At 40.3% G+C, this 26,300-nt stretch overlaps 2 protein-coding genes and 1 pseudogene across 2 annotated transcripts; all 3 read left to right on the forward strand.

The window, feature by feature from the left end:
* Positions 1–1,279: 1,279 nt before the first annotated feature.
* LOC116189424 (actin-related protein 2/3 complex subunit 2B-like) lies at positions 1,280–5,019 on the forward strand. Its single transcript, XM_031519081.1, has 10 exons — positions 1,280–1,435; positions 2,387–2,453; positions 2,659–2,866; positions 3,107–3,273; positions 3,424–3,501; positions 3,618–3,750; positions 3,978–4,069; positions 4,152–4,208; positions 4,296–4,350; positions 4,607–5,019. The coding sequence occupies exons 1-10, from the start codon at positions 1,377–1,379 to the stop codon at positions 4,798–4,800; spliced, it is 1,110 nt and encodes a 369-aa protein (XP_031374941.1). The 5' UTR covers positions 1,280–1,376; the 3' UTR covers positions 4,801–5,019.
* A 1,170-nt stretch (positions 5,020–6,189) lies between these two features.
* LOC116187760 lies at positions 6,190–22,704 on the forward strand (annotated as a pseudogene).
* Positions 22,705–24,493: 1,789 nt separating this feature from the next.
* LOC116216065 (aquaporin TIP1-3-like) lies at positions 24,494–25,874 on the forward strand. The gene is made up of 3 exons (XM_031551983.1): positions 24,494–24,706; positions 24,807–25,057; positions 25,208–25,874. Exons 1-3 carry the CDS (start codon positions 24,574–24,576, stop codon positions 25,580–25,582), a joined length of 759 nt encoding a protein of 252 aa, XP_031407843.1. The 5' UTR covers positions 24,494–24,573; the 3' UTR covers positions 25,583–25,874.
* Positions 25,875–26,300: the final 426 nt, after the last annotated feature.

Below are 26,300 nucleotides of genomic sequence, written 5' to 3' on the forward strand. Positions count from 1 at the left end.
GTATCTCGGTGCAAGGCCTGCCTCTCGGGTGCATTTCGAGGTTTGTGAGTTGTGAATCTCTTTAATGCTGTTCATTGCTGCTCGAATATCGGGTTTTAGATCAAATGGCCAAACATACAGCGGCTTTGTTCAAGGCAAGAAGATCATATAATGATGTAATGTGATGTCGCAAGGGACAAGAGTGTTCCCTTCCATCTGTTCCATTGCTAAGATTGGGCGGTCCAATGATGAAAGAATAACGTACGTCTCGCTCTCGTGTGGGCCCACATCAAATTTTTTTATCTGCAATAAGTATTTTGTAATACAAGTTATATGGATTATAAACTGTAGTTCGGACTGAAACATCCTTCAGTTCGAACTAACAAAACGAATGATTGTGGAATTACCTTCAACATCCTACTTGTTATTTTGGTTCAAGTTAATGCATCTCATATAGTATAAAATTACATTAGAAGGAGCATTTACTCAAAATTTAGTACCTGTCATCTGTTCTTTTTATTTTATTTTTGAAGAAATTTCTATTAACACGGGAGATATATATCACAATGAGATATACTAAAGTTTGAATAAACGTTCCTTCCAAAGTAGTATTAAAACTATCTCGATGTACAAATAAATATGCTATGATTGCTTGATGTTAAATAATATGGTCTATGTCCCTTCTATCTACACCAATTATATTATGATGTTCCTTTGCATTAATATGTATAATGACTTATACTTCCTCCCCATGAGATACATCAATCCTCATTAAAATGCTTGAATGACTATTCTGTAGTACAAGATGCATAAATAAATAAATAAATAAATAAATTTGACTTAATCATCATTTAGCACATACTAAAAATCTAGCGGTAGCGAAAATTTCTTCAAAAATGACTACCAAATGATAAGTACTAATTTTATTTAAATGTGGCGCAAATTAATATTCAACTTGAATATGGTTATGGTGTTCAGATACATTATCCATCTTTAAAACAATTGTACACGGCCACATGTATGATATATGCAATAACTTTTAATTTACTAAATCAGACCAAATATATATATATTAATATTACTTAAACAAAAAAGCAATTATTCCACGAGTTCTTTTGTACGCAATACAAGTATATATTTAGATCATCAGCAAATAGACAATGATTACCTGTCGTCTATCAATCACTAATATGAACCGAAATCTCTTCAATCAATATTGCTTGTAAGGTAGCCAAACATGATTGCAACATTGAACTGAACTTCCCACCCAAACTTCCAAAAGGGTTAAAAAAAGGTGGAAAAGCATTTTCACAACTCTGCCAGTGGGAGGTGACTCTCTCTCCTATATTCAACTGTCCAATTTCTATACACAGAAACACACAGATTCAGATCTAGCAATGGCATGCTTCGACAGAGCTTCCCCTGCACTGAAGGAAACACTCCTCAAACTCCACTGGTAAGTTGAACTTCCCTCGGCATAATAATACAACGTGTTTGGTCATGAAAATTGTTTTCCTGCTTTCCATTCTCTGCAATATTTTTTTTCTTTGACACTTGTGAAGTTTTTGTTTCCGATTAGTTCCAGTCACGTGACAAGCAAATAAACAGATAGAACTTAACGGACATCCGTAGCACGAGGATGCGATCTCAAGAAGTGTAACATCATATTAACATGGCCAGTACTGATGTTGATCATTTTGGTTCCAATCCAAGCAGCAAAGAGCAAACAGTTATTGAGGATTGGCATTTGAACTCAATCAATAGTTGGACCGATTTAACAATGCATTTTTAATGGCACTAACAGTAGCTCCCATATCGAAAAGTTCTCCTCTTGTCTCTTTGTCTATGAAATGACTCCATTCCATCTGAATGGTATATACGAATAAATGGTGCTTTCGCGATAAAACCGAAAAGGACCTGGAAATGGGGTCTTGAGCCTTATTGCAGCTGAGAGTGGGAACTTTGCCGAGCCTGACATATGAGAACATGTTTTCCAGGTAGATCAGCAATTGCGGGAATGTCTGCCTTTGATCATCCTTATGTGTCGATGAATAGGCGCATTCAGTAGGTAGTGGGAAAATCTCACAAGATGAACGGGAATAATACCTTGCATATATAAGATATCACTATGATAAACATCTTATCTTAGGTTTTATGCATGCAAACAGGACTGGAACTAATCATCACAAAACACAGAAAATTTCTTTTCGTTGAGAACTGTTCTGGAACTCCTCGTCCTAAAATTTAAGACATCAAAATGCCAAAATAACATGATTAATATAACTCATTGGACTGCTTTTTGTAATTCGATTGAGAGATCATTAGATAGAGTATCTGCTGCCTGCTTTTAGGTTTCAGATGACCTATGGTATTAGTCGGATAATTGTTGCTGTTATGGAACTGACAGCGCTAAGAAGCCTATGGAGATTGATCAACGCATATACGAATTCGGGGCGGTGGAATACCATGTTCAGGTAACAACTCTGAATATTAACATGAATCAATTTTTAATCTGCCAGGGTGGACTACATTTTTCACATGCTCATAGTCTTCTGATAACAGAGCAGAGCGAAGCGGATTAGCTCAAACATTTCAACTTTTTCAGAAAAAAATGCATTTCTAGTATTACAGTAGTCAGAATGTCAGTGTGCCTGATAGTTTCGTGCAATGTTTGAGCAGTCTTCTGTCTCGGAGCCTTACCTCACTCACCTGTCAATATCGACTCCACTACTGTCTGAGGAATTCTCCAGCTCCAATGGTCTCTCATACGATGCCATACAGATGATAAAGGAAATCCGTGCAGATGCTCTAGAGATCGTTGAACCGGCCAAAGATGGATACCAGCTCACTATCAGGCTCAACTTATCTAAGATCCCACCAGGCAAAGGTTCAATTTTTTAACATCTATCAACTGTAGGGATGTCCCTTTTTCTCCCATCTAATCTCTGGCAAATGATTGCAGAACGAAATGCTGTAGATCATTTTCTATAAATTGTAATGAGCTTCCCGCTTGACCAAGACCAGTTTCAACAGACTACGAAGTTCTAAAATTTGAAAAACTATTTCCTGGAAGATAAACATTCTAATAAACACATGGACTTTAAATGTCTACATCTTCATATTATAGAGTCGATAAAGGTCATCACGGAGATCTCCACGGTGCAAGCAAAACTTCTAAGCTGTCAGCTGAAAGAGATGCTGCGGAATGTTAACTCTCAGGAACAACTTCAAGGGATGTACAGGCCAATCAAACTCGTCTATCACCACAGAGAGCCCTTCTTTGTCATCAGGCAGGTAAGTCAGTCTCACACTCAGGAACTCACCATGATTAGCAAGATCAACTGAAAGAAAGATGAACTCTCACGCATGACCACCAATATATCCCAACTTTGTCCATATAAATCTGCAAAGCAGTCTAAAATGATGCAATTTTTAAATTGACAGCCACGGAAGATCACAGCAGTTTTTCCTATGCGATTCAAAGAAGACCCAGATGTGATCATAGCAACCGCATTCTTTCAGGTCCGTCTGAATAGTATACAAGACCAATCCAATTTCTTTTGTGTATCTTCTGTAGGTTTAGGTGCCTTAAACGAAAAGTTTAGTGATAATTATTATGCTTTCTTTTCGAAAATCAGGAACTCATGGATGTGGGAAGTTCAGAAGAATGGGCCAAAGCACCTCCATGTACATGGTCACCTATCCCTCCTGCCGAGTTGAGAGGGGAACCACTTGAAGATCTGAGCACCAACTGCGGTTTCGTTTCGTTCGGTATGCACTCACTTTGTTACATAATCATCATTTCCAAGGAAGTTTGTCAGAACCGAACTGGCGGTGACCGATCAAGGCACGGATTCCAAGGCCCACTTGTTGGTCCAAGTCCGACCGACATTCTGATACAATTAAATTGGTAGACAAGAGAAGACTTAAGGATAATAAAGAAGAAAGATCAGCAGTTTAACTCACCTTTTAACACGGTCCGCTTATCGGTGATGCAGATATTACTTCACATCATGTGAAAGGCAAAAGGCTGGACAGGACAGTATGGAGTTTACTGAATTTCCATGCCTTCGTCAAATATCACGTGAAGGTAAAAGAATGAAACAACAGCGGATTCTGTTACCTTTACGAGAATTATTGCAAGCATTAACTCGTGTTGATTGTTCACATAGTGCACTCGAGGCTTTATACAGAGAAGGATGAGAAAGCGCTTGGACAGTCTTGTCAAGGTGATGAACCATAATCATACCTTCAAATACAGCTATCGAATTTCTGACTGTTACCCGGATGTTTTATGTTCATTTTTCAAACTACAGATCCTTCACAGTGAAGGCCCAGACGAAGAAAGAGAGCACGAAGAGGAACCTAAAGGTATGATCATATCTTCAGCTAAAAAGTCTCCAAACAGGATGATGCAAATTTTTTTATTATGAAAAATTATGTTTCCTTTGTGTCAGTTAGCGAAGGTAAGAATCCAGCTAGATTACGACCTTTTTGAATAGGAATGGAAACCAAACCTTCTCTGTAAACCTGGACATATAATTCACCGTTCTTGGTTTGGACCGGTTTCAGCTCATACTAAAACAAATTTTTAAGGAAATTCTTGATCCCCACTCTGTACATGCAGGTTGTGGGTGCATGAGTAGCTTCGCTAGTACCTCAAGAGCTAAGAACCTCAAACGAAGATGCCGGAACTTATTTGTCAGGAAGTCCAACAGAATACGATCCCCAGTCAAAGTCCGTGGAGGCATGCGCTTTAGGCATCGGTGGTTGAAGATCCAAAAGTTCTCTTCACCAAGGAGATACACCAAATTAGACTAACAGTTTGTGATTTTGTTACGTTTGAAATCAAAGCATCACTAATCCACAGAAAAATAGCCTAATTTCTATCCTCGCACAACAAATTCCTACAAAAAAAAATGCTATAAAACTGAAGTTCTCAAACGTAAAGGACGTAGTTATACTCCAAGAAATTCAAGCGCAATGCTCAATCAGACTGCCTAGTTGCGTGCAACTTCGGGGTGATTGTTGAAGGTCCAATAGTTCTTCTTGGCGATGTGATAGAGTTAATTACCATTCCAATAATCATAGAACAATAACATGAAACAGCCAGCAAAGATTTTATTTGCCCTTCTCATTTCAGCAGCAGTTGAATGATAGAGTACTGATCAACAGCCAACATAGACATGATCACTCACTCTGTTTGAGACAATGCACAAAAGAGCGCTCCTGTCAGTATGTATCTAGGCACTAAGCAGGGCAGAGGCCGATGAGAAATCGTTCTTTCGGCTTGTTGAGTTTGTGATCTTGTCATTAGCAGCATGGCTTATTAGGTAAGTTCCCACAGAGGGCGACAAAGTGATGTGCGATATATCTAGAAATCTCGAGTATCCTGCAATCAACCCAGCTTCCATCTGAAATTCACAAAACTATCTATTCAACTTTAAACCCCTCGTAGATGTTACTCCCAAAAATTTTAAAATGAAATTCCTACTCTCTCAACTATCACAAACAAAAATATTGCTCCCCAACCATTGTAAAATGACAAATAAATGAAAATTCAAAGAAAAAGCAAAATGATAAACATAGTCCGATAGCATTCGATAAAATTTTTCTATCACATAAAAAGAGATTTCTTTTATGTCTCATTTCTCAACTAACCCTAGCAACCCTTTCCTGAGTTTAGTGGCATGCTCCGGAGATTTATTGATATTAAATTTGCTAATTTTAGATTTTTCTTAAAAAAATCTCTCTAATCACGCCATCAAATTTTACAATAGAATTATCTGTTCAATTTTATTTTATTTTTATCTCCATAGGTGAATATTCAATGAAGAAAAAGTTTTCTTCGTTTCTCACAGTTGAGAATGTCTGCTATTGGGTTTTTATGGACATCGTTGTCTTGCTTGTCATATATTTCATAGGGGGTGTTAACTTTTTTTATGCTGGTGATGTGGTGTGAAGAATTGTTTTGGTAGTTTCTTTGTACGTCCCATAGCCAGCTAATATAGCTGTCCAACCTACCCCTACACCAGATGTTAAAATTCTTTTATCATCCCTGTCAAGGTTGGGACACTATTCTGTTTATATATCCTTGTAGTTCATACTTGTTCTCTAGTCCTTCGTACATCAGCAAAGCCTGTATGTTCATTCTGACCTCCAAACTGCTTTGGTTCTAGGACTTGTTTGATGATATGCTTGTAGTCGTAGATGTATGCTGCTCGAGTTGTTACCAGACAATTAGTCAAGTATCCACCTTATCTCAGTGGTCGATACAGTTGCGAGTCTGGAAAAGTGAGTCGTGTCCTTCGTTACAGATGTTCTTGCCCTTCAATGCTCAGACACTGCTCATGGTTGCTTTTATCCCTGCTTGGTTGTTTGATGTCGTTCGACAGTTAGACAAGAAGTTCACGTGCGGAAAGTGGCGGGAAAGGGCCCATCTTGTGGACCCAGGCCAAGCCCAACAAGTTTCTACGAAATAGATAGGCAGAGGTGGAAAAGATGTTTGTGTTATTATTATTATTATTATTATTAATTGTTTATCATTTGTTGCTTTTTTCCACCAACAGTCCATGTTAATGTCCCATACGTGCAAAAGTGAGTGAGAGGCCGATCGCACTTTTTCAGTGATCGCAAAAGTGAGTGCTTAGGTTTGACGGCCGGCACTGTAAGTTGTTCTAAGTTTAGAATGGATTCTACGATGATATAGTGGTACTGGAGTTGATTCATAATATTTTCGAGGGTTGTCTTCAGGATTTATGTACACGACGCTGAAGCTTAAGAGCTAGCTAATGGAAAACCCGAGTTCCCAATCGTCGATTCCTCCACAATCTTTGCATGCACAAGCAAATGGCATTCAACGAGCCCGATATCTAGCAGATATATATATATATATATATATATACATATATTTTGGGTAATCCTACCTCGACATCATGTGTCGGGCTGCCAGTAGGGACATTGAGGGCAGACACGTAATTTCGGACCCAGTTTATCTGTGCACTTTCCAGCTGTTCACGCCCTTAACAACATCGTTATTGCCCTTGAAATCCCCAAACTGCCCCCCGGAGACTATCTCCCCGCCGTTTCGTTCTAGCCCAATCCAAAACGCTGCCGGGCTGTCTCTCTGATCCGCAGGATGATGTTTTCAGGTGCACATTATATAACTCTTGGGAGGTTACGTTTGAATTATTGTAAATGTAGCCGATTTTGTACCCTTGGATGTTTCAGCACTAATCAGTTGAACGTGTTATTTCTACAACAGCAATGCTGCGGAATGAAGTCGGATGGTTTGATGAAGAGGAGACCAGTGCAGATACTTTGTCAATGCGATTGGCGAATGATGCTACATTTGTTCGAGCTGCTTTCAGCAATAGGCTTTCCATTTTTATCCAGGACACTGCAGCTGTTATCGTGGCTCTCCTCATCGGGATGCTGCTAGAGTGGCGGATAGCACTTGTGGCACTAGGAACCCTTCCCATCCTCACACTTTCAGCCATTGCACAGGTTCATCCAGCACCTTCTTCTTCTTTTTTTTCCCCCTCCTTTTCTAATTTGGAACTGGTTTTATATGTTTGCAAAGGTTCATCCATATCTTTCTCGATTTCTGAGGATGTACTTGTGTAGCATAGTGGTTGGTTTTGATTTGTTTGCACGGCTATGTCATTTTTTCTTGCTTCCCAAAAATAGTAGAGTTCATGGTTATAACATGCTATCCGTTGGAAGCAGAAGTTGGGATGAATTCAAGTACCAAGTGAAACTCTGTAGAAATTTGATCAAGGTTTCACTTGCATTGTTTGTTGTCTTGACAGGATTATATAGCAGTATATCCTAATGTTAATGGCTGCATCGAAACTAGCTTCTTTTGACATGGGTTTCTATCACAGACACTCATATTTCGAATGAAGTGCGTTTGCCTTCGGTTATCTATGGAGGGCTTCTGTCAAGAGCCAAAAAATTGGATAGGCAATTATCATTAAGCAGGTTGAGCACAAAATTGCCTGGAAAATTATGAACATTTCCCTGTTCATCCTTCATTTTGAAGTGACATCCTGTTTGTCTAGCCACCGCCCAAGTGTAACTGCACTTTTGTTGTTTCTCTTTTATTTGTGATCAACTCTTGTGGATTGTTTATTCAGATAATGTTCTGAACTGCTAGTGGTTCCAGTGTCCTCATCATGTTGCCTGGATAGTTGAGACTTGGGCCGCTTTAATTTACTCATTCACTTTTGCCAGTTCATATAGGATGTTGGAGTTTGGATCCGTCCTGCAAAGTTGACAGTATAAGACTCTGTGTGTGTGTCTGTCTTTAGTTGCTGAAATTAATGTTTTTGGTGTAGTCGTATGTTTGTATGTTTTAGGCAGTTATCAAGTCATGTAATGGCAGTTACATGTTGTCTGTGTTTTATATTTTTCAGTGCATGTCTAAGACAGTTATATGTGCAGTTGAATGAAGATGTTTTTTTTTAGATTCTCTTCTTTCTTTCCTCCTCTCTACTCGATAATACTACAATCAACAATTACTGAACAATTGGTATCAGAGCTCATTAATCTTGAGGGATCTGTGAGGGTGAAAAGTTCCTGTGTGTTTTTGAGAGACTTGTGAGTTGATTTGAGTGTAGTTCCAGACTGCATTCAAAGTAGTTAAAGGTGAGATGGAGGCAAGTTCGAGTGGTTTTTCTGCCATGGCACCACCAATGTTTGATGGGGAAAACTACCAAGCATGGGCCGTGCAAATGGCAGCCTACATGGAGGGAAACGATTTGTGGGAAGCAGTGGAGCATGATTATTAGGTAACTCATCTTCCTGACAACCCAACCATGAATCAAATCAAGTATCACAAGGAGAGACTCACCAGGAAAGCCAAGGCAAAGTCATGCCTATATGCTGCAGTATCTCAAACTATTTTCACTAGAATTATGAGGTGTGACTCGGCTAAGGATATTTTGCTAGTTTCACGGGGCGCAACGGAAACGAAAAAGGAACAGAAATTCAAAATTTCCTACCCGTGAAACTAATTCCAAGACCTACTAGAAGAATAAGAGTAAATAAAAGCGTACCTGGAATATTTAAAATTGTCGACCAAGCGTCCCACGCATGACGCCTCTACCGGTGTCCACACCGACTTTGTCGACGAGTCTTCGAGATCGGCGGTGCTAGCGACCAACACTCGAAAGAAACACCGATGCAACACCCGAAATTTTTAAGACTAATGGACCTAATTTGAGTTGAACAATTCAACCCAAATTATATATATACTTTATATGCATATATATGCACGCACACATATATCAGCACATATAAATATGTGTTGCTTTTATATATAAAAAGTATATGCATATACACACATTATATATATCATATATCTCTATTCTATGTACTCTGCCCCCCTTTTATAAGCAACAGGGGAGGAAGCAATTTAAATCCTGGCCGATGTGGGATAAGGAAAATCAAAGCTCCAAGTGACATGTGTCCAAGTAAATGTCATTAAACCATTGGCCCATGCGTCACCGCATTAATCGTGCATCAATTTAGTCCATTAATCTAATAAATCGGGTCTAATTAATCGACAAATTTAATCTCATTAAATATCCGATTAATTAGTCACATCCTAAATCATCTAATCTCTATTAGACGATTTTATTTGTTTCAAAATATCTCGTCAATTTAGTCGTAGTGTGTGACCCTGTAGGTTCCCAATTACGTTGATAGTAATATCAAAATCTCTATTTCAATATTACAAACAGTGAGCGGCATCTAGCAATGCATCACCGTTACTCAAGTAATCGGAAAGTCAATTTCTCGACGAACCTCGTGACCTATATTACCGTGTAATATAATCCATTGTCCCCTATATCTCTATTGAGCCCAAGGCATGGTCGATGACATCCTTGTATGGCTCAATATTTCTCTTTCTTGGTTTACCGGTTAAGTCTATCAGAACAAATGAGCTCGATATCGTTATATCGACTCATTTGGGTATGCATACACTTTTAGACTTAACCACCAAGTGGCCGTGAGATATCGCTCCCGTTTCGTAGGAGGGACAAATTCTATTTTGATCACTCACATTCCTCTCCATGCTCTGTGGTATACCCAATAACTGTCTTTATAACCATCCTGTTACAGTGGCGTTTGACAGTATCAAAGTATATGACATTACATGTAGGAATCTATGGTGACCTCAAGTCAAAGGACCATTACACTATAGTCACTTTGAGATATGCTAATGACAGTCACGTAACAACCCATGTAGCAATCTCATGGTGGGTCAGTCCAATACACATTACTCTTAATGTATACATGTGGTGTGATTTGATATCTCCATATCCATGACCTATGAGACTTGGTCATCAATCAACACTCACACTAGTCTAACCGTATTATCGTTGTCCTAATTAACGATAATACTTTGACTATGGACATTTAGGAATAATGTTCATTAATTATAGGATCTCACAATCAAGTCACACTTGATGCCTATTGAACCTACTATTCCAAGGACATTATTGTGTAAAATCATATTTAGCGCAATCTACACAATAACAGATATGCCTCGTAATATAATGAAATAGATATCATATTACAGAACTGATTATAGATTGCCTCTAGGGCATACACCAATTCCCAACAATCTCCCACTTGCACTAGAGCCAATCTGGCATCTGTCTAATGCCAATAGATCTAGTGTGAACCTCGTGCTTGCGCTGCACAAGAGGCTTCGTAAGTGGATCTGCGAGATTCTCATCTGTTGGTATTCTGCTTATCTTCACATCTCATCTGTCGATGATCTCGCGAATGAGATGGAAGCGTCTGAGTATATGTTTGGATCGCTGGTGAGACCTGGGTTCCTTAGCTTGCGCAATGGCTCCATTGTTGTCACAATAGAGATCCACTGGGTCTACGATGCTAGGAACCACAGCAAGTTCTGTCACGAACTTCTTGATCCAAACGGCCTCTTTTGCAGCGTTAGAGGCAGCAATATACTCGGCCTCTGTGGTAGAATCGGCTACTGTCTCCTGTTTGGAACTCTTCCAACTCACAGCACCTCCATTCAGGCAGAACACATACCCTGACTGCGATCTACTGTCGTCTTTATCGGTCTGGAAACTAGCATCGGTGTAACCTCTTACAACGAGCTCTTCTTCGCCTCTATATACAAAAAACATCTCCTTAGTCCTTCGTAAGTATTTAAGGATGTTCTTTACTGCAATCCAGTGTCTTTCACCTGGATCTGATTGGTATCGACTCGTCATACTCAAAGCATACGAGACATCTGATCGAGTGCATAACATAGCATACATGATGGATCCAATAGCTGACGCATATGGAATCCTATTCATGCGGTCCCTCTCCTCTCGAGTAGAAGGACACTGAGCCTTCGAAAGGCTTATGCCATGTAACATAGGCAGCGACCCTTTCTTAGAATCCTGCATGCTAAATCGCCGAAGCACTTTATCTATGTATGCACTCTGACTTAAGCCAAGCAGTCTCCTGGATCTATCTCTATAGATCCTGATACCTAGCACGTAGGTAGCTTCGCCTAAGTCCTTCATAGAGAAACACCTTCCCAACCAAGTCTTCACAGACTGTAAGGAAGGAATGTCATTCCCGATCAGAAGTATGTCATCTACATATAACACCAGGAAGATTACTATGCTCCCACTAACCTTCTTGTAAACGCAGGGTTCATCTTCATTCTTGATGAAGCCAAACTCTTTGATTGCATCATCAAAACGAAGATTCCAGCTCCTAGAAGCTTGCTTCAGCCCATAAATAGACCGTTGTAGCTTACAAACTTTTCTGGCACTATGTGGATCGACAAAACCCTCAGGTTGCGTCATATACACATCCTCGAGGAGATTCCCGTTCAGGAAAGCAGTTTTGACATCCATTTGCCAGATCTCATAATCATAATAAGCTGCAATTGCAAGCAAGATCCTTATGGATTTAAGCATAGCCACCGGGGAAAAAGTTTCGTCATAGTCAACACCATGAACTTGTCTGAAACCTTTTGCCACAAGTCGGCCCTTAAAGGTAATCACATTACCGTCCATGTCAGTCTTCTTCTTGAAGACCCACTTACACCGAATGGGTTTTGCCCCTTCAGGTGGATCAACCAAAGTCCATACTTGGTTAGTGTACATGGACTCCATCTCAGATCTCATGGCCACCAGCCATTTCTCAGAGTCAGGGCCTATTACGGCTTCCGCATAGGTTGTAGGCTCATCATTATCTATGAGCAATACGTCATTGTCTTGAGTCACGAGAAATCCATATCTCTCAGGCTCATGACGTATCCTACTAGACCTACGAGGCTCCTGTGTCACCTGTGTAGAAAATTGTGCCACAACAACTTGTGGTACTTGTTCTGCAACATCGCCCGTCGATTGGTCAATGTCATTTTGTGATAGAACTTCCCCAAGTTCTAATTTCCTCCCACTAGTTCCTTTGGAGAGAAACTCTTTCTCAAGGAATACCGCAGTTCGAGCGACAAACACTTTGCCCTCGATGGGATTATAGAAATAGTATCCTCGAGTTTCCTTAGGATACCCCACAAAGTAACATTTGTCCGATTTAGGGCCAAACTTATCCGAAGACAATCTCTTCACATAAGCTTCGCAACCCCATATTTTTAGAAAAAACATCTTGGGACGTTTCCCATACCACATCTCATATGGTGTCCTTTCAACTGATTTCGACGGAGCATTGTTTAATATGAGAGCAGCTGTCTGTAGAGCATATCCCCAGAAGGAGTCAGGTAAGTTTGCATGACTCATCAAAGATCGAACCATATCTAATAAAGTTCGATTCCTCCTCTCAGCTACACCATTCCACTGTGGTGTTCCAGGTGGAGTTAGTTGAGATAAAATCCCACACTGTTTAAGATAGTCAGCAAACGCATAGCTCAAATATTCACCTCCTCGATCTGATCGAAGAACTTTAATGCTCTTACCCAACTGATTCTCCACTTCATTCTTAAATTCTTTGAACTTTTCAAAGGATTCAGATTTGTGTTTCATCAAATACACATATCCAAATCTACTGAAATCATCAGTAAATGTAATGAAGTAGAGATACCCACCTCTAGCAAGCTTGTTCACTGGTCCACATATATCAGTATGTATGAGAGCCAGATGATCACTAGCTCGCTCACCTTTTCCAGTAAAAGGGGCCTTAGTCATTTTCCCCATTAAGCAAGGTTCGCATGTCTCGATCGATTCTAAATCAAACGAGTCCAGTAATCCATCTTTATGGAGTCTAGAGATGCGATTCTCGCTAATATGGCCTAAACGACAATGCCAGAGGTAAGTCGGGTTCGAATCATTAGATTTGAGCCGTTTGGTTTCCACATTATAAATAGGCGTATCTAGATCAAGAACATACAGACCATTACTTAAATGTGCACTGCCATAATATACATCATTCATGTACATAGAACAACACTTGTTCTTGATAGTGAAACAAAATCCCTTCTTGTCCAAACAAGAAACAGATATTATGTTTCTACTAATAGCAGGTACATAATAACAGTCGTTAAGATCTAATACAAGCCCAGTAGGCAAAATTAGGTGATAAGTCCCTACAGTTAATGTAGCAACTCTTGCTCCATTTCCAACTCGTAGGTCTACTTCGCCCTTTGCCAACGATCTACTGTCCTTTAGGTCCTGCATATTTCCACAAATATGAGCACCACGCCCGGTATCTAATACCCAAGATGTAGAAGTAGTAGATACATTGATCTCTATAACATGGATACCTGAAGTGGAAGTCTCACTTCCCTTCTTCTTCTTCAACTCCTCCAGGTATACCTTACAATTCCGCTTCCAATGTCCAGTGTTGCCACAATGGAAGCAGTAATCATTCTTCGCCACCTTGGCTTTAGGCTTCAACGCACCCAAGTCATACTTGGATGCACCTTTAGCCCTCTGGCCTTTACTCTTGCCCTTGCCCTTTCTTTTGGTCCCCTGGACCATTAGAACAGACGTCCCCTTATTGATATCATGCTCAGCTGTTCTCAACATGTTAAGCAGTTCAGGCAATGGTTTATTGTAGTCATTCATATTATAGCTCATGATGAACTGACTATAACTGCTGGGCAGCGACTGTAAGACTAAATCTGTGGCCAACTCTTGACCCAGAGGAAATCCCAGTCTTCCCAGAGTCTCGACATACCCAATCATCTTGAGTACATGAAGACCCACCGGGCTACCCTCAGTCAACCTTGCCTGAAAAAGTGCTTTAGAGATCTCGAATCTCTCATGTCGGGCCTGCTCTTGATAGAGTTGCCTGAGATGCACGATCATATCGTACGCCATCATGTTCTCGTGTTGCTTCTGAAGCTCCGAGTCCATGGTGACTAACATGAGACATCCGACGTTTACGGCATCATCATGATGCTTACTATAAGCATCTTTCTCAGCTTGGGGGGCATCGTCAGGTGGTGGCTCAAGAAGAGGTTGCTCTAAGACATATAGTTTCTTTTCTTGGGTGAGAACAATTCTCAAGTTTCGATACCAACCAAGGAAATTATTCCCTGACAGTTTGTCCTTATCAAGGACAGATCGCAAACAGAAAATACTAGAAGTGCTCCCTGCCATGGTAACTACCACAGAAATATGCAAAATAAGTATTACGACATAACAATATTTAATGAGGACTTTATTAAATATTGCTCCCACTATTTATATCAAATCAATGACCCTCACCATTGATTCAGAGAATATCATTCTCATAGTAGCTCAAGATCCATATCTCACCAAGCTCTGAGTCAGCGAGGGCTGATTCACCCAGAACTGGCTATTTAGGTAGGGAACTCACTTTCCCAATTGCATCACATGCAACTCTTGATTAGTTGGGTGAATAACTCCTTATTCGAATCTATCTTATAGATCGATGCCCAACTACATGCCTCTGAACTCCTAATCCTATTAGGCTTGCTCAGTTAAGTCCGGCCCACTGGTAAACACCACGTCTTACTAGGATAGATGAGGGCATCCTGCGAGAGCAAGGTCTACACACTCATCGATCTTGGTCTTGACGAGCGTTACACAATGGAAGGATATGGACTTAATATTTTGAGGAATCTTATTAACATTTAATCGATCTCACCATACATTATTATGTAACCATTACATAATAGTCCACACGTATAACTATTATACTTACACAACTAGGACATTGTCCATGTCTAACAGTCATGCACCGCAAATATCAAACATAATCATACCAGTACCAAGCATAAAATCATATTTTATGCTATTATCTACTCAGATTCTAACTAGCTAGGCTCTGATACCAATTGCTAGTTTCACGGGGCGCAACGGAAACGAAAAAGGAACAGAAATTCAAAATTTCCTACCCGTGAAACTAATTCCAAGACCTACTAGAAGAATAAGAGTAAATAAAAGCGTACCTGGAATATTTAAAATTGTCGACCAAGCGTCCCACGCGTGACGCCTCTACCGGTGTCCACACCGACTTTGTCGACGAGTCTTCGAGATCGGCGGTGCTAGCGACCAACACTCGAAAGAAACACCGATGCAACACCCGAAATTTTTAAGACTAATGGACCTAATTTGAGTTGAACAATTCAACCCAAATTATATATATACTTTATATGCATATATATGCACGCACACATATATCAGCACATATAAATATGTGTTGCTTTTATATATAAAAGTATATGCATATACACACATTATATATATCATATATCTCTATTCTATGTACTCTGCCCCCCTTTTATAAGCAACAGGGGAGGAAGCAATTTAAATCCCTGGCCGATGTGGGATAAGGAAAATCAAAGCTCCAAGTGACATGTGTCCAAGTAAATGTCATTAAACCATTGGCCCATGTGTCACCGCATTAATCGTGCATCAATTTAGTCCATTTAATCTAATAAATCGGGTCTAATTAATCGACAAATTTAATCTCATTAAATATCCGATTAATTAGTCACATCCTAAATCATCTAATCTCTATTAGACGATTTTATTTGTTTCAAAATATCTCGTCAATTTAGTCGTAGTGTGTGACCCTGTAGGTTCCCAATTACGTTGATAGTAATATCAAAATCTCTATTTCAATATTACAAACAGTGAGCGGCATCTAGCAATGCATCACCGTTACTCAAGTAATCGGAAAGTCAATTTCTCGACGAACCTCGTGACCTATATTACCGTGTAATATAATCCATTGTCCCCTATATCTCTATTGAGCCCAAGGCATGGTCGATGACATCCTTGTATGGCTCAATATTTCTCTTTCTTGGTTTACCGGTTAAGTCTATCAGAACAAATGAGCTCGATATCGTTATATCGACTCATTTGGGTATGCATACACTTTTAGACTTAACCACCAAGTGGCCGTGAGATATCGCTCCCGTTTCGTAGGAGGGACAAATTCTATTTTGATCACTCACATTCCTCTCCATGCTCTGTGGTATACCCAATAACTGTCTTTATAACCATCCTGTTACAGTGGCGTTTGACAGTATCAAAGTATATGACATTACATGTAGGAATCTATGGTGACCTCAAGTCAAAGGACCATTACACTATAGTCACTTTGAGATATGCTAATGACAGTCACGTAACAACCCATGTAGCAATCTCATGGTGGGTCAGTCCAATACACATTACTCTTAATGTATACATGTGGTGTGATTTGATATCTCCATATCCATGACCTATGAGACTTGGTCATCAATCAACACTCACACTAGTCTAACCGTATTATCGTTGTCCTAATTAACGATAATACTTTGACTATGGACATTTAGGAATAATGTTCATTAATTATAGGATCTCACAATCAAGTCACACTTGATGCCTATTGAACCTACTATTCCAAGGACATTATTGTGTAAAATCATATTTAGCGCAATCTACACAATAACAGATATGCCTCGTAATATAATGAAATAGATATCATATTACAGAACTGATTATAGATTGCCTCTAGGGCATACACCAATTCCCAACATATTTGGGAGTTTTTGAAAGCAGAATATGAGGGAGATGAGAAAGTTAGAGGGACGAAAGTACTTAATCTCATAAGAGAATTTGAGAGACAGCAAATGGAGGAGACTGAAACAGTTAAGGAGTATTCAAACAGGTTGTTGGAGATAGCTAATAAGGTTAGAATACTCGGATCTGAACTGAAAGATGACAGAATTGTGCAGAAGTTGCTGGTCTCTTTGCCCGAAAAGTTTGAGGCAACTATAGCCTCATTGGAGACCACCAAAGATTTGTCAGATATAAAGTTAGCAGAGTTGCTGAGTGCCTTACAAGCTCAGAGCAGAGAAGGATGTTGAGGCAAAAGGGTACTGTAGAAGGAGCTTTGCAGGTTAAGTTGAAACTTAATGCTAGTGGAAAGGGGAAGAAATGGTGCAACCAAAAAGGCAATGCAGAAGAATCCAAGGCACCAGGAAGGGAGAGCAGTATGGGTGGAACTGATCAGAAGAATAAAGGGAAGCAGTACACCAATTTTTCTCCCTGTCATCATTGTGGGAAGAAGGGTCATCCTGCTTTTAAATGCTGGAGAAAACTAACTGTGAGGTGCAAAAAGTGCCACAAACTGGGGCAAATCGAGAAAATATTTAGGGGAAGTGGTCAACAGCAAGGAGGAGAAGCACAAGTTGCAGAAAATCAAGAAGTTGAGCAACTTTTTGTTGCTTCTTGCTTCACTACAACTGGAGCAAGAGAAGGTTGGTTGATTGACAATGGTTGTACTAATCATATGTCAGGAGATAAGAGTCTGTTTCAGGAGTTAGATCACTCTATAAATTCTCGAGTGAGAATTGGCAATGGTGAGTATATATCTGTGGAAGGGGAAGGAGATGTTGTCATTGAGAGTGACTCAGGAGCTAGAGTTATATCTGATGTGCTCTATGTTCCTGAGATTGATCAGAACCTTCTAAGTGTAAGCCAGCTATTACAAAGGGGATATAAGGTTGTGTTTGAAGAAAACCAGTGTCTGATCACAAACTTGAGATGTCAGAAGTTGTTTAAAATTCTAATGAGGGGCAAGTGTTTTTCTCTTGATCCATTGGAAAAGGAGCAGTTGGTTATGAGAGCAGAAGAGGTTGCTACAGAATTATGGCACAAAATGTTATGCCACTTCAATTACAAAGGCTCGATCCTTATGCAAAGGCAAGAAATGGCACAAGGGCTACCAGCATTAAAGGAGAAAGATTCAACCTGCAAGGCTTGTCTTCTTGGCAAGCAAAATAGATTACCATTTAAAGGATCAGGCTGGAGAGCAACTGAGAAGCTAGCACTGGTTCACACAAATGTATGTGGACCAATGTCTGAAGCATCTTTGAATGGTAGCAGGTACTTTCTCATTTTTGTAGATGACATGACTAGAATGAGCTGGATTTATTTTTTGAAGACAAAAGCTGAAGTTGCTGATGTGTTTGAGAAGTTTAAAAGTTACGTTGAGAATCAGTGCAGGAAGAAAATTCTGAGCTTGAGATCTGATAATGGCTCAGAATATACTTCAAGTAAATTCAAAAATCTGTGTGAAGCTGCAGGTATTGATCATCAACTCACAGTTTCTTATTCTCCTCAACAAAATGGGGTGAGTGAAAGGAAGAATATAAGTATTATGGAGATGGCAAGATGTCTGATGCATGAAAAAGAGCTTCCCAAGAAGTTTTGGGCAGAAGTAGCTAACACTGCTGTTTTCTTGCTGAATAGACTACCAACGAAGGCTGTTGATAAAAAAACACCATATGAGGCTTGGTGTGGAGCAAAGCCAAATGTGAAAAATCTCAGAGTATTTGGCTGTGTGTGCTATTCTCATATTCCACAGATAAAAAGGAGCAAGCTAGATATGAAGTCAGAGTCGGGAATATTCATTAGGTATAGCTTGCAGTCCAAAGGCTATCGAATTTATCAGCCTAAGACTGACAAAATTGCAGTAAGTAAGGATGTAGTATTTATGGAAGAAGAGAAGTGGAGTTGGGAAAGCACAAGTCCAATGCAAACACTACCAAGTTCTCAATTGCAGCAACAGACTACAGTTAATGCAGACGAATGGATTGATGAAATGGTTGATGATGAACCAGTGAGGGGAACAAGGCCCCTGTCAGAAATTTATCACAGAAGCAATGTTGCAGTGTTGGAGCCTTCCAGTTTTGAAGGAGCAAAACAAGATCAAAGGTGGATTGAAGCAATGAAAGAAGAGATAAAAATGATTGAACAAAGTGGAACTTGGGAGCTGGTAGACAAACCTCAAGATAGGAAAGTAATTGGGGTAAAATGGGTTTACAAGACCAAGCTAAATCCTGATGGTTCTGTCAATAAGTACAAGGCAAGATTGGTTGTAAAGGGTTATGCTCAAGTGTGGGGAGTAGACTATTCTGAAACCTTTTCTCCAGTGGCAAGGTTGGACACAATCAGGTTACTTTTGGCTATTGCAGCAGAAATGAAGTGAAGTGTTTTCCAATTGGATGTAAAATCAGCATTCCTCAATGGCTTCCTTGAGGAAGAGATTTTTGTAGAGCAACCGGAAGGTTTTAGTTTGAAGTATCATTAAGACAAAGTATATGTGCTAAAGAAGGCTTTATATGGTTTGAAGCAGGCACCAAGGGCCTGGTACAACAGAATGGATGATTATTTGCACAGCTTAGGCTTTATAAGAAGTCTAAGTGAGTTTACCTTGTATACAAAGAAAACAAGGAATGATATAGTCATTGTGTCTTTGTATGTTGATGATTTGTTGGTTACAGGAAGTGACAAGAATCAAGTTGAGCTGCTGAAGGAAGATCTAATGAAGGTCTTTGAGATGACTGATCTGGGAAAAATGGCTTATTTTCTGGGTATGGAGATCCAGCAAACTGAAAATGGCATATTTGTGTGTCAAAAGAAGTACTTGAAAGAAATTTTAAAGAGATTTGGTATGGAAGAGTGCAAGAGTATTGGAACTCCAATGAATTTGAAGGAAAAGCTGCAGAAAAATGATGGGACCGATGCTACTGATGAAACTGTTTATAGAAGCTTAGTGGGTTATCTCATGTATTTAACTGCAACAGGACCAGACATAATGTTTGCAGTAGGTGTTCTTTCGAGGTTATTGAGTTGTGCAAGTGAGTTGCACATGATTGCAGCTAAAAGGGTGATTAGATATCTAAAGGGCACTGCTACTTTTGGGATCAAGTTCACCAAAGGAAATCAGTTTAATCTCTGTGGTTTCACTGATAGTGATTGGGCTGGTTGTGTGGAAGATATGAGGAGCACTTCTGGCTACTGTTTTACTGTTGGTTCAGAATGTTTCTCTTGGAGTTCGAAGAAACAAGAAGTTGTGGCCCAATCCACTGCAGAAGCTGAGTTTATGGCTGCAACTGCAGCTGCAAATCAGATCATCTGGCTAAGGAAGTTATTGGTGGACTTGGGATTTCAACAGGAAAGACAAACTGAGATTTTTGTGGATAATCAGGCCACTTTGGCAATTTCACAAAATCTGTTTTTCATGGCAAAACCAAGCATGTTAAGGTAAAGTACTTTTATCTGAGGGAAGTACAGCAGGCTGGAGATGTAAAATTGGTATATTGCAAGACTGAATATCAGATAGCTGATATCTTCACCAAGCCATTCTCAGTGAACAGATTTGAGTGGCTTAGAGAAAGGATTGGAGTTTGTAGCAGTCTCTGATCCAAGGATGAGAATGTTGGAGTTTGGATCAGTCCTGCAAAGTTGACAGTATAAGACTCTCTATGTGTGTCTGTCTTTAGTTGCTGAAATTAATGGTTTTGGTGTAGTCGTATGTTTGTATGTTTTAGGCAGTTATCAAGTCATGTAATGGCAGTTACATGTTGTCTGTGTTTTATATTTTTCAGTGCATGTGTAAGACAATTATCTGTGCAGTTGAATGAAGATGTTTTTTTTTAGAATTCTCTTCTTTCTTTCCTCTCTGCTCTCTACTCGATAATACTACAATCAACAATTACTGAACATAGGAACCATCATGATTTAACTTGTTGGTAGCATTTATCGTGTTCATCCCTTTGAATCCTAACTTAACCCATTGCTTTCTAAACAACCAATTTGATGCTGAATTTTGCTTAATGCAGAAACTGTGGCTCGCTGGTTTTTCAAGGGGCATCCAGGAAATGCATAGAAAAGCATCTTTGGTCCTCGAGGATCCAGTCAGAAACATTTACACTGTCGTTGTATTTTGTGCCAGAAACAAGGTGATGGAGCTCTACCAGTCGCAGTTAAGAAGAATACTGTTTAGAGTCTTCTCCATGGGATGGTTATCGGTTTTGCTTTTGGTTTCTCCCAATTTCTTCTCTTTTCCTGCAATGCTTTTCTACTCTGGTAAACAGCATTATCAGTTAAGAACAAATACACGGAGCCACCTACCGCCCTGAAGGAGTTCATTGTTTTCTCATTTGCAACATTTGCACTGGTGGAGCCATTTGGGTTGGCTCCATACATATTGAAACGGAGGAAGTCTCTGAGATCTGTGTTTGAAATAATAGACCGAGTTCCCAAGATCGACCCAGATGATAATTCAGCCCTTAAGCCTCCTAATGTTTATGGTAGCATCGAGCTGAAAAATGTCGACTTTTGTTACCCTACACGTCCCGAAGTGTTGGTACTTAGCAATTTCAGCCTCAAAGTCAATGGGGGTCAAACTGTGGCTGTGGTTGGAGTTTCAGGATCTGGAAAGAGCACGATTATATCTCTGATAGAGAGATTCTATGACCCAGTCGCAGGTCAGGTTTTGTTAGATGGTCGGGATCTACAAGTTTACAACCTGAGATGGTTGAGAAATCATATGGGTCTCATTCAGCAGGAACCTATCATCTTTTCAACGACGATAAGAAAAAATATTATATATGCGAGGCACAATGCAAGTGAAGCCGAGATGAAGGAGGCTGCTAGAATAGCAAACGCGCACCACTTCATCAGCAGCCTGCCTCATGGGTATGACACTCATGTAGGGATGAGAGGAGTAGACCTTACCCCGGGACAGAAACAGAGGATTGCTATTGCCCGAGTTGTCTTGAAGAATGCTCCTATCTTGTTAATCGATGAAGCCAGCTCCTCGATTGAGTCTGAGTCAAGTAGAGTAGTTCAAGAAGCGCTTGACACCCTCGTGATGGGGAACAAGACCACAATTTTGATAGCCCATAGAGCAGCGATGATGAGGCATGTCGATAACATTGTGGTTCTCAATGGAGGAAGAATTGTGGAGGAAGGGAGCCATGATTCGCTGATGGCCAAGAATGGGTTATATGTACGTTTGATGCAGCCTCACTTTGGGAAAGGTCTGCACCATAATCGACTGGTTTAAAGGGCAATTTTGGTTTCAGTTCGGCTTGTTTGTAAAGTAGGAGATTCTTGTTTTCTCGAGGAAAGGCAAATTGGCTGAGAAAGGAGGCTTCTGTTAGCAGGACACTAAATGGCGAAGCGGAAGAAACCGGAGCTTACCTGCATCAACGTAAAGTGGTAGTTTTACAGGGAATTGCTCTAGTGTCGGGTTAGACTAGGGAGTTCGAGGTTTGCTGGATGTCAAGCACACGGTTCGGATTTTAGATGCATATTCTTTCGGAGGGCAAGCGGCAGTACATAGGGTGGCTTCTCTTCCGGGCGTATTAATTTGTGAATAGCTTGTGTTAGCGTGGCAGTAGTTCTAGTTCTGATGACTGATGAGGTATGTAATTTTCTTCTGGCTCTTGTTGATTTTGCAGTGATTTCCGAGCTCTCACATGTAGAAATCGTTTCTTTCTTCGTATGTTTTTGCAAACTGTAGAGAGTTAAAGAAATGTGCATTTCCAGTTGAATTTGCGTTTAAGATTTATATAAACATTCCTGACCATACGGTATATTCCTCTCCAATGCTTTTAAAGCAAATATTGTTGAGAATTCGGTTGCACGAGAATAGTATCTCGGTGCAAGGCCTGCCTCTCTGTTGCATTTCGAGGTTTGTGAGTTGTGAATCTCTTTAACGCTGTTCATTGCTGCTCGAATATCGGGTTTTAGATCAAATGGCCAAACATACAGCGGCTTTGTTCAAGGCAACAAGATCAGATAATGATGTAATGTGATGTCGCAAGGGACAAGAGTGCTCCCTTCCATCTGTCCATTGCTAAGATTGGGCGGTCCAATGATGAAACAATAACGTATGTCTCGCTCTCTTGTGGGCCCACATTTTGGGTACATGTTCTGACCATTGACGGTGCATTTTATGTCCTCACTCGTTTTACTCGTGACGATAAATAGTGTTCAGATGAAAAGGCAAATTGGAACAAGGACATCAGCAGCTAGCTAAGCCTCAACTGCCGACAGTAGCGGCTTTTTAATTCGGATCCGACTGACGATCTAGATCTCTTCGGAGGTACTTAGCGGCTTTACTAGGAGATGCAACAAGGAGTTAATCAGAGGCTCATCGTGCTCATGAGAGACTCACTTAAACGTTAAAGCGACTTAATGCAGATGCTATATAATTGATTCGACCAGTGCCGATGAGTCCGGACTTCCCCCTTCTCGATCTCGACTCATAAGGAGTTAGGTCTCCATGGTCAACTTTTGAAGCGAGCCGCACCGCATGATCAATAATAAATCCCCAGGGCCCATCATTTGGACGGTCGATATCGACAGGAAGGCGGCCGGTGAGGGCGGGCACAACCTCATCGAGGTGGTCCCACACACACAGCAATATAAGCCCCTTTGGTTTTGAATATTCAATGGACGGCCCTCTCATCACCTCCCAATCAGAAAACTCGCCGACCACATCAAGCGGGCCCCGCCACGCCACCCAGTCGGCCGCTCTGATCAGCCCTTTCTTGTCATAGGACTTATCAGCACCGCACACGTGGCACGTCCAGGGACACCAAGGGATCGCTTTCAGTCACCGACGTGTGGATGTAGCCTTAACTAAGAACGTGCACGGATACTGAGTATATCAGGAACCGATTGGAATCAACTGTTAGGATAGTATCCAAGTAATTTGCATTGAAAATAAGGTAGGATCTGGTTATTAAAATACTGAATCGGCCAAAATCGATTTCGGTTCTAATTCTTCATATAGGGCACCTCGAACCGAAACCGATACCGATACCGGGATTCGAATAATAATTTCCACCGTTATATTCATATATTTTTATATTTAAAATATATACGTCAAATTTATGTCAACTCTGTTCTGCATGATTACTGATTATGGATGAGACATTTTCTATTTTATTTAGCGAGACAAAATTTTTTTTATAGATTTCAATAGGGTACTCAGAACTTGTTTTATAATATAAGTTCTGAATAGGTTCTGATTTCATAACTCATCAACAAGGTAGGGTCCGATTTCAAAATCTTGAAACTTATCCCTTACATTGTAAATTCCAAGTATCGTGAAAAAAAATAGAGTACCCAAACTCCCCACACCACTAGCCTCAGCCCTCCTCATCTCATTGGTCGCATGAAATTATTTTACCGGAACCGGTCATAGCCGGTTTGAGTAGCCGTTGATCTTTGCTATATATAGTAGGGAAGGGGAAGCTCACTGAACAGAGCACTCTTGACCTCAAAAGTACTCAAAAGGAGTAATTGCTAAGGCAATAAAGGAGCTCCAAGCGCAAAAATGGCAGTCACAAGAATTGCGATCGGGGCACCCGGAGAGGCAAGCCACCCTGATACGCTGAGAGCAGCGCTTGCAGAATTTATCTCAGTATTAATCTTCGTTTTTGCAGGGGAAGGATCCGGCATGGCATTCAGTAAGTCCAACGCGTCAGTTTCGAGTTCTAAGTAGGTAATACGCAGTGGGATTAATGAAAAGAACGTAACATAACCATATCTATGTGCTTTGTGTGGCAGACAAACTTACCGATGATGGGTCGACGACACCAGCAGGACTGGTGGCGGCTTCACTAGCTCATGCATTCGGTCTGTTCGTGGCGGTCTCGGTGGGAGCGAATATCTCAGGCGGTCACGTCAATCCTGCGGTGACATTCGGTGCGTTTGTCGGTGGACACATCACCTTGATGAGGGGAATCTTGTACTGGATTGCTCAATGCCTTGGGTCCGTCGTGGCCTGCTTGTTGCTTAAGTTCGCCACCGGTGGATTGGTAAAGTCTATATCGCAAATAACCATCAAGTACAATATATTTGAAGGAAAAAGAAGTCAATAATTGAGAAAAGATCATGTGTAATCTAATCGAGAATATATGTTAGATCCCAAAGCGATACCGTAACTTTTTGTTTTCCTTTTAATGCAGGAAACATCGCCGTTCTCCTTATCAACCGATGTGTCAGTTTGGAACGCGCTCGTCTTTGAGATTGTTATGACCTTTGGACTGGTCTACACAGTGTATGCTACAGCAGTCGATCTGAAGAAAGGAAACATTGGAATCATCGCTCCCATTGCAATCGGCTTCATTGTAGGCGCGAACATCTTAGCTGGTGGCGCCTTCGACGGTGCCTCGATGAACCCAGCAGTCTCATTCGGCCCAGCTGTGGTAAGCTGGTCGTGGTCCAGCCACTGGGTCTACTGGCTCGGCCCACTGATCGGTGCTGGGATTGCGGGTCTGGTCTATGACAACATCTTCATCGGCCAACATTCCCACGAGCCTCTCGCAACAAGTGATTTCTAAAGGATTTCCCCACCTCATACATAAGTAGAAGTGCGTGTTCCCCTTCAATTTCTATAGAAGGATGTCTTTCTTGTACTTTAGTCTTGCTTTGCGGAGGTCTCGATTGTTCTCGCCTTTCTTTGTTTTCAGAGTCGAATTTTCTTAAAGAGTTCTAGTTGTAATAATCATTAAATTTCAGAGTCAAAATTCCTTAAGTCTTTGCTCGATCCTTGTATTAGAGTTTAATTTAGTTTTGAGTGTTGCTGAAAATTTTTAAATGCCAAAATTTACCGAAAAGCATACACTTTGTTGCCGAGGCTAGCCATGATGAAGACTAGAGTCTCAGACTCTCAACTATAAACTGAAGATACCATGTGATCTCACTAGAAAAATAGTACTAATATTAGTAGTAACAATTTTAATTTGTATTGTCATTATTATTATTATTATTATTATTATTGTTTTTGTTGTTGTTGTTATATAATAGCAAGGTATTATCTACTCACTTCATTGAAGTGAGAAGTGAAACTTCATACACCTCGTACAATCTATTAAGTAAACAACAATATTTATTTCAGATGTATATGATCAGAGTATCTTATACATTGTGATTGGTGTTGGATTCAATGGAACAAAATGTTTAAACAAAAACAATAGTTCTAATTGAAAATTCTTTTAAGTTTAATAGAAGCAGTATAATTTGAATCTTCAAAAGAAAGAACTTATATAATATTCATTT

Source organism: Punica granatum, chromosome 8 (assembly GCF_007655135.1).
Source record: "Punica granatum isolate Tunisia-2019 chromosome 8, ASM765513v2, whole genome shotgun sequence".
Lineage (NCBI taxonomy): Eukaryota > Viridiplantae > Streptophyta > Magnoliopsida > Myrtales > Lythraceae > Punica > Punica granatum.

What these genes read in the sequence shown, in the direction of transcription:
- LOC116189424 (XM_031519081.1), top strand. Translation starts at nt 1,377, where the DNA reads ATGGCATGCTTCGACAGAGCTTCCCCTGCACTGAAGGAAACACTCCTC. An exon ending in TAAGATCCCACCAGGCAAAG is followed by an intron (nt 2,867 to 3,106) that starts GTTCAATTTTTT and finishes TTCATATTATAG; the next exon opens with AGTCGATAAAGGTCATCACG. An exon ending in CTGCGGTTTCGTTTCGTTCG is followed by an intron (nt 3,751 to 3,977) that starts GTATGCACTCAC and finishes TCGGTGATGCAG; the next exon opens with ATATTACTTCACATCATGTG.
- LOC116216065 (XM_031551983.1), top strand. Translation starts at nt 24,574, where the DNA reads ATGGCAGTCACAAGAATTGCGATCGGGGCACCCGGAGAGGCAAGCCAC. An exon ending in AGGATCCGGCATGGCATTCA is followed by an intron (nt 24,707 to 24,806) that starts GTAAGTCCAACG and finishes TTTGTGTGGCAG; the next exon opens with ACAAACTTACCGATGATGGG. An exon ending in AGTTCGCCACCGGTGGATTG is followed by an intron (nt 25,058 to 25,207) that starts GTAAAGTCTATA and finishes CTTTTAATGCAG; the next exon opens with GAAACATCGCCGTTCTCCTT.